At 29.1% G+C, this 15,752-nt stretch overlaps 1 protein-coding gene across 2 annotated transcripts; it reads right to left on the bottom strand.

Annotated features, from left to right (window-relative positions):
- Positions 1-4,872: 4,872 nt before the first annotated feature.
- Sgt1 (suppressor of G2 allele of skp1) lies at positions 4,873-15,743 on the bottom strand. 2 transcript variants are annotated; one of them, XM_016061203.4, is made up of 6 exons: positions 15,589-15,743; positions 13,249-13,345; positions 11,674-11,781; positions 9,580-9,667; positions 8,237-8,421; positions 4,873-5,055 (listed from the first exon to the last, which is right to left on the bottom strand). In XM_016061203.4, the coding sequence occupies exons 1-6, from the start codon at positions 15,612-15,614 to the stop codon at positions 4,948-4,950; spliced, it is 612 nt and encodes a 203-aa protein (XP_015916689.1). In that variant the 5' UTR covers positions 15,615-15,743; the 3' UTR covers positions 4,873-4,947. The 2 variants fall into 2 exon arrangements, with proteins under 2 accessions (XP_015916689.1, XP_042896659.1); XM_043040725.3 differs by having other exon boundaries at positions 15,581-15,723.
- Positions 15,744-15,752: the final 9 nt, after the last annotated feature.

Genomic DNA, 15,752 nt, shown 5'->3' with positions numbered 1-15,752 from the left:
ATTTTTCTGTCTGTGCACAATATACACTGGTGGACAAAATTAAGAGATGGAAGACATTTTCCCATATATCTCAAAAAATACTGAATAAATTAAATCATAAATGAAATTTGGTATGGATATAGCTTATTCCATGATAATAAAGTATGCAAAGCAAAAATAAAAGTGCCATTCACTGGCAAGACCTATTGCCAATAAATCCAAATCCAATGTAGTCTGAACTGAAGGATAAAAGATGACAATAAAAGTAAGGCTTGTATGGTGTGTGTTGCCTCTAGTATGGTGTATGGTCACCCCTGACAGACAGACAGCATGCACAACATGCTGTTAATAAGGGAGATAAGGAGGACTTGTGGAAGACCCTCCTATTCTTCCACCAGACCAATTTTTAACTCCAGAATGGTTCTGGGGGGAGGTTGGCGCATCGCAATAGCTCTCCCAAGCATGTTCAATAGGATTCAGGTCAGGGGATTTGGCTGTTCAATCCATTCGTTGAATATCCTCGCTTTCCAGATACTCATCAACCATAAGAGCCCTATGTGGTCGCACATTGTCGTCCATAAAAATGAACTCAGGGCCAACAGCGCCCCTGAAAAGACGTTGTTGTAGTTAATTTACGTCGCACTAGAGCTGCACAATGGGCTATTGGCGACGGTCTGGGAAACATCCCGGAGGATGATCCGAAGACATGCCATCACAATTTTGATCCTCTGCGGAGGGGGTGGCACCCCTGCTTCTGTAGCCCGACGACCTACGGGCGAAGTCGAGCACTTTACGGTAGCACCGTTTAACGAGGACCAATACCGCACACCCTCGGCCCCCGCGCAGACTGATCCAAGTGGTCACCCACCCGCACACTGACCGCAGCCAGTGATACTTGACTTCGGTGATCTGCTGGGAACCGTGTCTTAACGATCAGTCCACTGCGGGACCCTGAAAAGACGCACATAGAGCTCTAGGACTTCCTGCCTGTACCTCTGATCATTCACGGAACCATTGTCAAACACATGGAGCTGTGTGTGGGTATCTTGCATGTGCGAAAATGCTTTCCATCTCTTAATTTTGTCCACCAGTGTACATATATAATGGAAGTCTTTAATAACTTTTGATCTGATTATATCACAATTATGATTCCAAGAATTGAATTTTAATATATTAAATAATTAACGTACTTACTCGGAAAAAGCTTGCGTTTTTTCCCCACAATTTTTGGTAGGTGTAAGCCAAACTAAGGAGGATTGTCGGAATCTGGTAAACAGGATCCCAATAATTAAGCATTTGAAAACTTTGGGCCCCGTTTAATGATAATTTCAGTTTTAGCGTATATTGTTATATCTCCGGAACTACTTAAGAGGGTTTAAAAGTTTTTGATCACTATCGTGAAACTTGCTTATCTAAAAATAACCTCCCTTAAAAAACAAACTTTTAAAAATTATATTTTGCATGAAATTATCTTCAGATATACGAGTTTAAAATTGTGTTCAAAATTCTTTTAAATATTTTCAGTAATATGGCGAAAAATTTAACTAATTTTAAAGATGCCAAACTTTCGGACCATTGTGACCCTATTTAATTTAGTGGAGTTCATTCAAAAAAGGTTTTTGTGCATGATTTTGTAACTTAAAATACTGTCTGCACAAATTAATTAACGTATTTAATTGAAGGCCTTCAAACCAAAAAGATTACATCTTAGTGTAAGCTAACCAGATCATTAGGTCAAAAGTTATTATGCTCATAGTACTTTGTCACATTGTTAAAATCAGAAATAAGAGTTTCCCCCAAAATATCAACATATTTCTGTTACTCTTCACTTGATAACGACTCTTAACTTACTAGGATTATGATACGAAAAAATTATAACCGAATCTTTTAGAAATTATGTCATTTGTATCCATATAAAGTTTGTATAAAATATGAAAAATTAAAAGTATTGAACTTTGTTTCTTTTCAAATTAATTTTGAGACGTAAATAAGGACTATAATGGATATGACATTGTGCACATTTGTATTTTCATATAAGATTAGTTCCCTTATTAATAAAAGAATCAAACAAATAAAGGATTGGTTTTTGAGTAAAATCAAACATCTTTCGAATTATTGCTATAAAAAAGTAACTAAATTTTATATTAGTGTAGACCAATAAATACTAAAGTTAGCTTTTAAAAAGTATTAACAAAATTATTTCATCGTTTGAATTATTAATGTGATCTAAGATGTTAATGTTCCATAATAATAAATAACCAATTTGAAAATCTATACATATGGTTTTAAAATCATTTAGTTGTTATTTTTGCATTACTAAGTGAAAGCTAACAAACTAAATTTTCGAATTAAAACCACAATTTATTTCGTTCGCACAGAAAAATTGCTCATAACCTCAGCTAGGAGTTGATCATAAATGCAATTTACCTTCAAAGGTTAATTATTTTTTTCTTCCTTTAGTAATTTTATTTTACGAACATTCTGCGTGTGAATTAATTTTTCTTTCTTAAATTACTGTAAATTTTGCAGTGAATCTTGTATTTTAAATGTGTTCAATTAACAAGTATAATATGCTTAAGTCGATTTAAAGGCAATAAATTAGATGTCTCGAAGTTATTTCACTCAAGGTGGTAACTTTGTGACACAGAAAACTTTTGTAAAGTTTTCCTTACCATTTAGAATAAAGATTTACTTATCACATCGAAAAAAAAAGTAGGGTATATATATTTTGTAAAATAGTCAGAGCTAAACATTGCAATTAAAAAAAACAAACGTTTTAAAGTAACAAGTATTATGATATCTAAAACAAAGGATATAGTAGACATCAACAATTTTTTTGAAACACGCACAACTTATACTTAGGGAAATGTGTTTTAAATGTTATGTATATATATACATATACACATGCATGTATGTTATATCTCAGAGATGTGAATAAACCCGAAATCCTTGATTTGAATTCTTTGAATAAAAATAAGATTCAATAATAAATGTGATGCCTTCATTTTTTGTTGATAAATGCTTGTAAAACACTTATTTTTTTAATTAGGTAATAAAAACAACATCACATTGTTAAACTTATTACTTAACAACTTTAGAACTTAATACGACTCGATTTTAGTTTCACAATAAGACACACAACAAAAAATATCAAATAGAAAATTACTTATAAATTTTTCTTATTAGAACACAAAATGAAACAAAAATTACGCCGGATTGATTAACTTAAAGAAAAAAAAAAGGAAATTAGCAACAAAGAATTTATACACTTGCTTTTTAATTTTCTTGAGGTAAAAGAAAAAAACTTCAATAATTTTTTTTAAATGTCAGAATCTTATATCACAAAACCTGGTATAAAATATCTGACATTTAAATTTAGTGTAACTTGACCGAATACCAATTTTTAGTAGTAATACACTAAATATCGTACTTTTAGTTTTTAATTTTAATTAGTTTTAATTTTTTTTTTAAAATTTTCTTTTACAATTCTGATTTTTTTAAAGTCATATTTATGAATATTTGAAATAAGATAAAAACACAGTAGGAAATCTGTAAAACATTATTCTGTAAACCACACTAGCTTTGTGTGTGTAAACAATGGAATTTGAAATTAAGATATTTCTATAACTAAGTAAGAACTTTTAACATTATTTGTTTAATTATTTGCTAAGAGGTTACAATTTCAAAAGCTAAGCAAACCAAAATTGATTCACTTGCTTGTTACTAGTTCTAATGCCGCAGAAAATTAATTATTTTCTTTCTCTGTAAATATGAAATACTTAAGCGCATATTTTAAATTCTATAGTATTTGTTACGTAAAAATTATTTCGAATCATTTTAAGATTGATCTGTTTCTAATATTGCCATATTTAGCATGTAAGTATAAAGATAAAGGAAATTTATATAACACAAGATTCCATAAAACGTAATGTCTCAAGTTTGCATTATAAAAAACTTCAACTATGATATAAAATTTAGTGGAAACTTATAAATTTTTTTAATAGCGATTAAACATTTAAATAATAGACATTTGTAAGTTACAATCTTATTGAATATTAAACAATTAATAAGCAATCCAAATGTACAGACCTTCAGCTTAAAACAGACAAATTCAACAAATATTCAAATAGCGTAGGTTTATTCATAAACAAGAAGAAAACTAAAGTAATGAGAATAAATCGAAAGAAAAATGACAAAGTTAAAATCGAAAATCACGAAATAGATGACATAGAGTCATTTAGCTATTTAGGTTCTATTGTAGATAAAAAAGGTGGAAGTAGTGAAGATATCAGACAGAGAATAATCAAAGCAAGAACATGTTTTAAGGGATTGCATAAATTTTGGAGAGAGTCAAATATTAAAATAAAGACAAAAATAGTTGTTTACAAAGCTATTGTCAAAGCAGTACTATTATATGGCGCAGAAACCTGGAAACAGACTAAGATCGAAATACAAAAATTAGAAACCATTCAAAACAAATGTTTAAGATTTATTTTTAAAATTTTCTGGCCTTACAAAGTATCAAGTCAAAATCTATTAAAGGAAGCTAAAATAAAAACAATAGAAGATGAAATTAAAAAACGAAGATGGAGCTGGCTCGGACATATCCTTAGAATGCCCAAAGAAAGAAATTACATCTGTTGCGCTTACATGTGCCCCTGATGGTAAAAGAACAAGAGGAAGACCCAGACTTACCATCCAGGGCATGTTTTTGGGCGAATTAAAAGAATGTAGAATATCTGGCTGGGAGGAAGCAAGATCTATTGCTAGAGACAGGAGGCGTTGGATGGATATGCTAGAGGCCTTGAGTGCCCAAAGGCACGTAGAGGATAAGTATAAGTAAGTAATAAGCAATAAAATGAAGCAATATACAAAAGCATAACTCTTTTGAAATGAAAGCAAAATGACTTTATTTAAATAAAACACAGAAAAACATTATTTTTTATTTACACAGAAACAAAATTTGAGCTAATCATCCCATTTCTTGAACTCCATACCTTCTGGTGGTTTTACTTCAACTTTTTTCTCACCCACTTCATTCCAATTTGTGCTAAGTACTGTACCACCCGATTCAAGCTAAGAAGAGAATTAAATTATATAAAGTACAAATAAAATGAATAAAGATGTAAACAGGGTTTCATGTGCATGCAGATAAGGAAAAATAGACTTTTTCTTTAGACATTATCGACAGTAGAAATGAATTTTCTGCAGCATGTAAAAAGTAAGAACAACTTAGAACTAATACTCTAAGAAAATAAAGGATAAAAGGTGTAATATTTTAAGAACTTTAAAGTGAGTTAGAAATTTTGAGAATAAAAAATAGCACATTTTAAGAAATTGAAAGAGCATAAAAAACTAAGAATAAAATATGAAAAATAACTAATTTTCAAAAGCTGTAAATAAAACACTTTAATGAATTCAGAACTGACCTTAAAAAATAACAGCAATGACAACTATAAAATATATTTTGGTAGAAAAACATTCACAAAATTGTCTTAATTTCGTATTTTCATAACATGCATAGGAAAAACAAGGTTCATATGCATTAATCTAAAAATCTAAGAAGATACTTTGTTCAGTGAGAACTGAAAGTGTAAGAAAATACCTCAACATATTGTTGGCAGACAACGCGTTAACTTAAACAGCACTTGCATTATCTATTTCAATTTATGAAACACAAGGTGAGGTAGAATATTGCAAAAGCTAGTCCATTTTATTATACGTATTAATATGCTGTATATTAATGTTTTTCTTTATCTCCACATTCAATTACGAAAAACTAGACGATGACATGATGTAGTTTTTGTGCAGAATTGCCCGTCAAAAAAGTGTTAAATTTTTTTTAATCTATACCTTAAAAGCTTTTTTTTTGCATAAGTTAGCCCTTTACATATTAATATTTAAAACAAGAATTTTAAACTTTCATTTTTAAATACATACATGATGCAATATAAATTTTTTTTTTATGAGAAAATTTTTATTACAGTATTTATACACTGCTCTAGTGGCACAAACACAGAGACAAAAAAAAAAGAGATTATAATTACATCTTATTTATTTTTCTAACTAAAACGAAACCTTTTATAAAGATTTAAAATATCATAGAAGCCATATTTCACAATTAAAACATGACATTAAACCATGAGACATTATAGTTAATTCAAACTCATAAGAACAAAACATTTAGTCGTTTTAAAAATATACAAAATGAAATGCAATATAAAAAATGTCTTAATAAACCCACCAGTGCTACACTCCCACCCCTTTTTTTTTAAGAAAAAAAAAAAAAAAAGAACCATAAAAGTGCTATATATGTTTTGTTTCTAATTGCCTTTGGTTTATAATTCTCTAACCACATTTTTAAATAAGATTCTTTCTTTTCATTTAAAATTTAGAACAATAATAAAAAAAAGTGATTTATCACAAAATACAGAATGGTACATGTGTATTAATTTTTGTTTATTTTGAAATTCAAAAACATATTTAGGAAAGTGCAGGAAAATTTCACAAGATTACATAAAAAATTAAAATTAGCAAAAAACAAAATTCACTAAAAAATGGTATTTTATAAAAAAAAACTTTTAGGGTACACTTTTACGTTTACCTCTTTCACTATTGAAATCCATTCCCTTTTTTTAAAAAATGTAAGCAGAAAAAATATAAGCACGTATAAATATAATGATTTCAGATGACTTGTTTTCAATTTATTACTAGTCTAGTGCTTAGATTAAATCAGTTGATTGAGGTATGTTTGGTGTTGATTTATCGTTTGGCAAGATTGCATGTCGCCAGCCATCTTTCATCATAATGTAACCTTTTGATCTACTCACTCTTGTTCTTTTTGATTGAATTGTTAAGAGCGTATGGTCGATCTCTAATGTAAGTTCATGAGTGAACTAATCAATTAATTTGTTAATTATTATACAGTCCATTACCTTCAATTTTAATTATTGAGCTATCACCGCACCGTACAAGGTATAAAATTGCAAAGTTTTTTTTAAAAAAAGGTTTAGTTCCAAAAGGAAATAAATATTCTAAAGAAATAAACATTTCAATAGAAAACAATCACTTTCATAGACTATTGGAAACGTGCACTATGTTCAAAGAAATATATAATTTAATTACATTACAAGAAAATTACAAGAAGAACAGAAAATTTACCCTTCATAACTGGACGCTAAAATCTGCAACGTAACATCTTTTTATAAATATAAACTGTAAAACTAAACTAGCAAATTTACATGCATTTATTGAACAAAATCAACGTTTAACACATATTCTACGCAAGCTATTCAAAAATTATTATTTACTTATTTTGATTATACTATGTGGTTTTGGTTAATTTTTTTTAACAGTAGTTGTTAAAGGTTCAGAAAATTTGAAATCTAAAAGTAAGCTATCAGGAAACTTTCTCAAGTGAAATCATTTGCTAAATATTTAAACTTAATTTATCTAGAACTCAAAAAGACTAATAAAAATAGTAATTATAAAAAAGTTAAATACATTACTATAATTTAAACTCATTAAAGTTATTACAGAAAAAATACTTTACACACATCCATTTACACACACACACATACATTCATCTTTATATATACAGTCAAACCCTGTTATAGTAAACCTTCAAAGGACTGAAATTTCTGTTCACTTTATCCCTATATCACTTCACTATATCCGTTCTGCAAACAATTTTAACTTGTGGTTCCAAATTCCCCCTTTTTATTACACATTATTTAAATAAACGAAGAGAAATACAAAAATCACTGAAACATAATATGTAGTAAAAAAAAATTTATTAACTTTTATTTTTTATTACTCTTTGTCTTGCATCCAAAATTTTTTAAAAATCTTTAGCTGATGAGCAATCCTCAACATCAGATATAGAAATACATCCCGACTCACCGATAATTTTCCTGAATTAATGTTATTCCACTTTTTAAACATGTCTAATCAGCCATTCGAGCACATTAAAAAAGTCTCACCAAATCGCTTAGCAAATTCATCGGCTTTGACTTGTATTTGTCCACATATTGGAAGATTGGGACTTCTTTGAATGCTGAACCAATTCAATAATGAAGTAAACAAGAAAAAATGCTTATTGCTATATTCCACACAATAGATGGTTTTAAAAAACGGTATATGTATTTATTATGAAATAAAAATCTCAAAATTATTAAAAAAATAAATAAAAAAAAACAGAATAATTATGTAATGTTTTTGTTTTTAAGGATATTTTAAAAGATATGTCTTCACTTACAAATGATTTATTCATGGCTTTTTTAGTTTCATCCGATGCATCTGCATATATTTTTTGAAAGAGTTGATTGAGAGCTGCTTCTCCTTCCAGTTTCTCATTTGCTTCCTCATTCTTAAGTTCTTGTTCCAGTTTATCCCAATCTTTCTTCTTAGGTTTAGAAGAAGGATACACTTTAACCACATTGCCTGAAAATATAGTTATTTACATAATAAAATGTAAAAATTATTATCAAATAAGGTATAATTTTATTCTTCATTACTATGATGCAATATATCATAAAATAAAAGTTGCTAACATTAAACTCAATTTGACGAATAGAATATTTCTGAAAAGATGGAGGTCATTTTCAATAAATACCCTTTTTTTCAAAAACAATTTTAATAGAAAAAATGCATCTACAAAAGGTTTAAAATTTGATTTCTGTATGTGATTTGCAGGATTTCTGTCAAATAATTACAAATTGTTAGGTAAAGGATTTAAAAACTGGTATAAAAGTACATTTAAGCAACTCTTATTAGTTTTTCTGAAATCCTGAGTAAATCGAAATTCCTAGTAAAAACACTAATTTTGATAAAGTAATAATTTGGCACTTGATGTTATTGAACAGAAAACTTTTTATTGCACAGAAATGAAGTAACTAAAATTGGAAACAATACAACTGCCAAGAGACATTTTTTTTCTACAACAAACACCTTTAGTTGCACATAATTCTTTCTATAAAAGTACACATTTAAATGAAAATTTTTCTGTGAGGAGAAATTCCGTTTCGGAGATTCGCTTTTAAGTTTCTCAAATCCAGGTAAAAAAAATATTTAATTTTAATAATTTTAATTTTTTTTCTGATAATGGTCTGAAAATCTGAATTTTTTTTTTTTTGTCAGATAAACAAATTATTTTAATAATGCACATAAAGAGAAATGTATAAATGTAGTTTTACTATATAAATAATAAATTAACCGAATAAAAAAAAAAAGGAAATTTTCCTTAATAAATTTAGAAAACTGCATTTTACTTTTAGAGAATGTCAAAGAGAAAATTTTATGAATATAATGTTCATGCGTCAAAACATCAAATTAAATATAAGGAGTAGTTAAAATCTGAAATAAAAATAAATCAAATAGTAGCCTGAATATTAATTTTTTAAATTATTTGCCTCATGCTGTTGAATGAACTAAATACAAACAAATTAATTTCAACACAAACTATACTGAACTAAATTTCGATAAGTATTTAAAACATGAAAAATATTATGTATAATAGATATGATGGTAGCCATATTTTTATGCCATATTTAATAACAAACAGATTTATTGAATTTTGTCATTTATTAAGGGCAAACTTACCTCCTTTTGAGCTGGAAAAGTTTTCTGTCTGTTTTTTCTCAAGTGAATTCCATTTTAATGGCTCATACTTTTTTAGTTTAATCTCAATCTAAAAAAAAATGACAATACAATTTGAATAACATTTTGGAAAAAAATAATAATTTGAATGGCGATTTTCAATCACTAACAACCATAAGGGTTAAAAAAAAGTATTTTTAGTAATCACATAATTTTAATGTTCTGATTAATAACCCTTTAATTATTGCAGCTGGCTCTGCTGACATTGAACAACACAATGCAATGAGCTGCGAAGTGGGCACATTGCATGTTACAGTTTATATTAAATATTATTACTTTTGTACTTATCAATCATTCCTGAATACAACACACAAATGAAATTTGTTACATATTAAGTACATTGTCCGGGATAGCCTGGTTCGCATTGCACTAGACCCATGCCAAGGAGTTTGTGGGTTCCATCTCCGCCGGCCGAAGACTCCCCGTGTAGAAAATGGTGACAGATGCACATTAAACCAGTCCACGTTCACATACCAAATCAATACCTCTGAGGGTATTCATCCAGGAGTTTCCTTGTCTTCTGGATTGGTTTAAAATGACAAGGCTACGGAGTTGAACATTAGTAGTCGTAAGCCCAAAATTGGGTGGGCTGTTCAACGACAGATATAATATAAAAGAAAATATTAAGTACATTGAGCCGCAATGACTCAGGGGATAGAGCGTTCGCCTTCCAATGGTGAACTGAGTTCAAGAACCAGAAAGGCTGGTTGATATGAATCCGAATTGGGCTAGCACCGATCACAGTGCTGACGTGAAATATCCTCAGTAGTAGACGGTTCATGGGTTAGAGTCCTCTTGCAGTCAGGTTAACTGTGGGAGGTTCTCGTGGTCTTCCTTTCCATCTCATGCAAATGCAGGTTAGTTCCATCATTAAGTCCGCCACAAAGGCAAATTTCGCCTAATACTTGATCCAGGAGTTCACTTGACTTCTGGAGTGGATTAAAAATTACAAGACTACGGAGTTGAGCATTAGTAGTCGCACGGCTTTTCAACGACGGTTATAAAAAAATATTTACATTCAAAATATACTTTTAGTGATATTAATCCAATATAGGTAAAATCCAATAAAATTATTAATTAATTAATCCAATAAAAGAAAAAAATTAGTTTTTTGCTCATGTTACAAAATACAGCAGCTTCTGCTTCATGTGATTGCTGTTAATGCTTACAATCGACTATTATTATTGAAATTATTCGGTCCCGATTTTTTGTTTTAATTCGTATGTTAAAATAATTGCCGTCCGTGATCATTATATCCTTTTTATGAGTATTCAGAAGGAATATTTTTCAACTGCAAGTGGACAGGAGTGTGCTGATTGACTGTTAATGAAATGTGATTTTCTACCTCTCCAAAAGGCAAGTTTTATGCCCTGTTAAGTGTTAGCTTACATAGAATTTGTGGATAAAGTTGGTAAAAAGAGAACTGATTTAACATGAAAATAAAATATTGATATTTTAAATCGTTACGGCAGATTTCCAAAAATGAGTCAACACGATGCTGCAGCACAGTTAAACGTCTCTAAGCCACTGCTTTACAAAATTTGGAAAAATTATGAAGATCTAATTAGAAGAGAAATTGAAAGCCCAGATTGCAAATAAAATACAGCTGGTTATGATTAGCTGAAAAAACACAAAGACAGTGGTTCGAGATGTTTTAAGAAAGTAATCAACAGACTGCTTATGCAACAAAAAGATGAAAATTTAGCTGCTCAAATTGACAAAAAGGAATTTGAGGAATAGATCACTTCAATTTATTTCAAAAATCAGTACAAGTATTTTAAATTAATATAATTTTGGGATTTGTTACTAATCCGTTAATGTTATCAAAATGTGGTAAGTGTTCACATTAAGAGGAGACTATTGTATTTATACTTAATTGTATGGTCTTGAATTAATCATGAGATGGATTTTTCATAACAGGTTTAAGCAAAAGAGCAAGGTGATTTTCTCAAAGGTTAAGATAACCCTTTGAGAAAATCACCCTTCAGTTTTTAATAATGTATAATATTAAGTGTAAGTTTTTATACGTAATTTTACCTTTGTAGAAAAAACTTTCCACTTCATTTCATTAGAATAGACTTGGTGCGATAAATTTACACAGAATGTAAAATCTGAATCATCCGGAAGTTTGGCTGTGCATTTGAGCTGTAACAATAAAATTCAATTAAAAGAAAGCAACTCCATTCATAGGAAGAGTTGGTAACATTCAATAGATTATCACAGTCAATTAAATAAATTCAAATTATTATTATTATTTTGACAAATTTCAAATTTTACTTTCGTACATCTTGAGCAATGCATATAAAGGACAGTACATACATCAGGGGTCTGTCTAGGTTTTTCTGAAAGGTACCTATTTTGTGAAAATGTAGACGTAATTTGTGAAAATTAAAAATTAGATTAAAAAATCAACGCAAAAATATGGTAAAAATATGGATTTTTCTTTTCTTATGGGATACAAAAATAAAATTTTACGTAAAAGTATTTTGTGAAACTACCGTTTTTCCTAAGTTTGAATTTGTGAAACTACCGTTTTTCCTAAAGTTGAATTTGTGAAGGTACCGCTAAACGGTAGTAAATTCGGCCTGGACAGACCCCTGTACATGTTTCCTCCTTGCTAATTAGGTCAAAAAACATCAACAAGCAATTAGTACAAATTTAATAATGCATGATCTATCAGTATTAACAATACAGTAGAGCGCTGATTATCCAAACCCTTATTATCCGAACGTCCAATTATCCGAACAACGTCTGAATTCGTTTTCTTTTTCTTCTTTAAAGTTTAGAATACAATTTTTTTTTAATTTCTGAGCCAGTAGATCTACCGGCTGAAAAGATGCCAGGTTATGCAGCAGAAGAAATTAAAGACTGGCGTCAGGACACTGAAAACGTCCCAGAATATTAAATTTTAAATGATGATGAAATTGTTGCTGAAATTTTGAATAAAAATCGGAACTTCACAGACGAAGAGGAAGAAGTAGGTGATCAAGTTCAAGATAGTGAACCTTCTCATATAGAAAAATGCAATTCATCAGATATTGCAATGAATTGGCTAGAACGTCAAAATGATGTTGATCCAGTTCAGCTGATTTATTTAAAAAGAATAAGGGATATGGCTGCTCAAAAAATAGCATTTTCTTTGAAACAAAAATCTTTGTTGGATTTCTTTTGCTATAGAAAATAAAAAAAAAAATGTCGTAAAATCAGTAATTGACGATAGAAATTATAAAATGCTGAAATAAGATAAAAAAAATTCAAAATGAAGAAAAGTAAAAAAAATTTATAATAATAAGTAAGAAATATTTAAAAATTGAAAAAAAAAAAAAAAAAACCCTTTAAACAGAGCAATTTTAGAAAGTACTGCCAGTCTCGAACCTGGAAAAAGTGTGAAGGGAAGTTAGTGCATAAATAATAATCATTTAAATTAGATTCTAAACAACTTTTCAATTATCTGATTATCCGTTCGGTCCCGAGCAGTTCGGATAATCGGCGCTCTACTGTGTTTATGATTTGGGTTTGAAGTTCAATTTAGATAAGTGTTACTGGTTATTTTTCTTTCGGTGAAATCAAGTTGATAAGAAAGTTAGTTGCAAAATGAATAACAATACACACCTGTTGATCTATTAGGTCGATTCTTACATTTTCCGGTTTGACTTGCTTCACCATGATGTTTAAAACAACATGTGTATCTGACTGATACCAATCGTACCTACAAAAATATATTACAAGAATAAACTCTCTATAGAAAATATTTTTTACTACAAATGTGTTTGTATTTTTGTTACTTTCAAAGTGCATATTGCATAAAATATCTTCAAATGATGTGAAGTGAAACTCTTTTGGTAAATGATTTTAAAAAAGTTTTCCCTAATAAATGGTCCTTGAAGTATTAAAATCTCAGCGGAAAAAAAGCTCACTTTGATTTGGTAAGCAACCAGTTAGGCTCACCACATTGCACCAACTGACCTTTTCGTAAAAGATAGCTGGCAGAAAAGCTCTTTTCCATAGATAATAACGAGAACTTGCTTTTTTAAAAGTATATTGTGAAACTACCGTTTTTCCTAAAGTTGAATTTGTGAAGCTACCGCTAAACGGTATTAAATTTACCCTGGACAGACGTCTGTCAATGCTCAAATTTCGAGAAAAATGAAATATGTGTTAAGACATTTGAATTTCGAAATTGGAGTGATTGGATTGTTTAGATTCATAGCGTGCCAAATTAACTACAATTTAATCATAAATCCAGTCCTTTTTCAACTACCTCCACAGAGTTTTTTAAATTGCAATATTTTTAATACAATGGTGTTACGTCAAACAAATTTTGAATTATAACTTCTTAAATTTGATTTCAAAGACTGCATCATATATGTTTAAGACATTTTATGATTATTCTTGGAAATTCATTTAGCATCGGCCATTCCCCAAGGTTTTCAAACAAAGGTGAAATCTCTTTTTAAGATAGATTTTGATTCAAGATAATAGCCTAATTAAAATAATTTTTATCAATAATTTTCACAATTTTAAATTATTTTGTATAAAATATTATTAAAATCAAAAATTGTCATTTATTCTAAACATTTTTCACGCATGCAATTTGTAATGATTTAATGTAAATTTGTGTGGTTTTATAGAAATTTTTTTCTGTAATTATCACAACAGTCTTTCAAACTTCGATAAGTTGAATAAGCTCACATCATCTGACTAAGGTTAAAATTACATGAAATTCCTACCATGGCTATTAAAAGATACACATAATTATTTTTCAAAAAGTTTTAATGTTTGAAAATTTGAATTTTTTCAATGAAAAAAATTGAGAACTTTAAAAATTTTGTCTGTTTCTTCTACAGGGTGGCCACACAAATCTGGAATGAAAAATTCCCCGTACATATTATACACAATATATTAAGAGAAAACAACAATTACTGTGTTCTTTTGTGAGCTATATTGGGCTAACTATATTTATTAGTTTCAACACAACACAGCTCTACTTAAATAATGTTATAGTAAATGATATAGTTTAGTATAACTGAAATATCATGGTTTAATATCCGATAGATTACGCTTTGAGTGGTCACTATCTTTTAAAAGACAAAAATAAGAAACAAAATTTCCTGTATTTTCTCAGTTTGTAAAGAAAAAATCATAATTCCCTGCGTTTCCCCTATTAATTAAGGTGATTTTTAAATTCCCTGTGAAGTGGCAACCCTGTCTTAAACAAGTGATTCAACTAGTAGTTTATTAATACTATTTAGAATTTAACTTGTGTCTGAACATTAATTGAAATTAGAAGGAAAAACACATTTTATTTCTCTTAAAGCTGGGCGATTTTATTTTACTCCACTCCAGTTGAACATGAAATGGCAAGCTGAATGAAAAAAAGAATTATTCAGCGACCAGCCTTTTGAAGTATAGAATGAATATTTTTCGTGTTTTTTTAATTCTTAGAAATCTCAATCTGTCTTTGGGGAAAGGATGCAAATTTCTTGCGATTTTCTTTTTAGTAATAAAAACCTCATTTAGTAATAATTTACAATCGGGGCCCATCTCATTTTTGGAGATTTCCAAATAAACGAATATATATGTAAATAAACCAATCATTTAAAAGTAAACATAAGTAGCAAAGTATTTCTTAGTAACCACAAATGGGATTTCAGCAAAAGTGAATGAAAATTATCGCCAAAAACACAGGCTAAATCGTACACAGATAAATCGTATTAATGGATATAACACAACATTAGAAGATATATATGAGTTTATCAACTTAGATTACACAGTCATCACTGTTTCAAGCGTAAATAAAATAAGAAAAGTTGCAAAATTGACTGGTATGAAAGATGAAATTGATTAATAAATAAATAAAAACAGAACTTAGATATTTCTGCAATTAGGATATCCTAAATAGCGCTCTTAGCTTATTGTAATAAAAGAAAAATATTAAAATTACGATTGTACTTTATGTTAGGATGAGAGATTTCCATTTTAGGTAATATTTCCTATAAACGTATTAAGCAAGTTGCAAGTCACTCTGAAATTAGAATCTGCATTAAATATTAAAAAAATTTCAAAACAAAAACAATGCGAAGAATTGAAATAAAAGTTGAAGTTAACAACTTTTT

This window comes from Parasteatoda tepidariorum, chromosome 8, assembly GCF_982258835.1.
Source record: "Parasteatoda tepidariorum strain Cologne lab strain chromosome 8, Ptep-v5.0, whole genome shotgun sequence".
Taxonomy (NCBI): Eukaryota; Metazoa; Arthropoda; class Arachnida; order Araneae; family Theridiidae; genus Parasteatoda; species Parasteatoda tepidariorum.
Note: the sequence above shows the minus strand (reverse complement) of the source record. Positions and strands in the feature narration are given on the sequence as shown.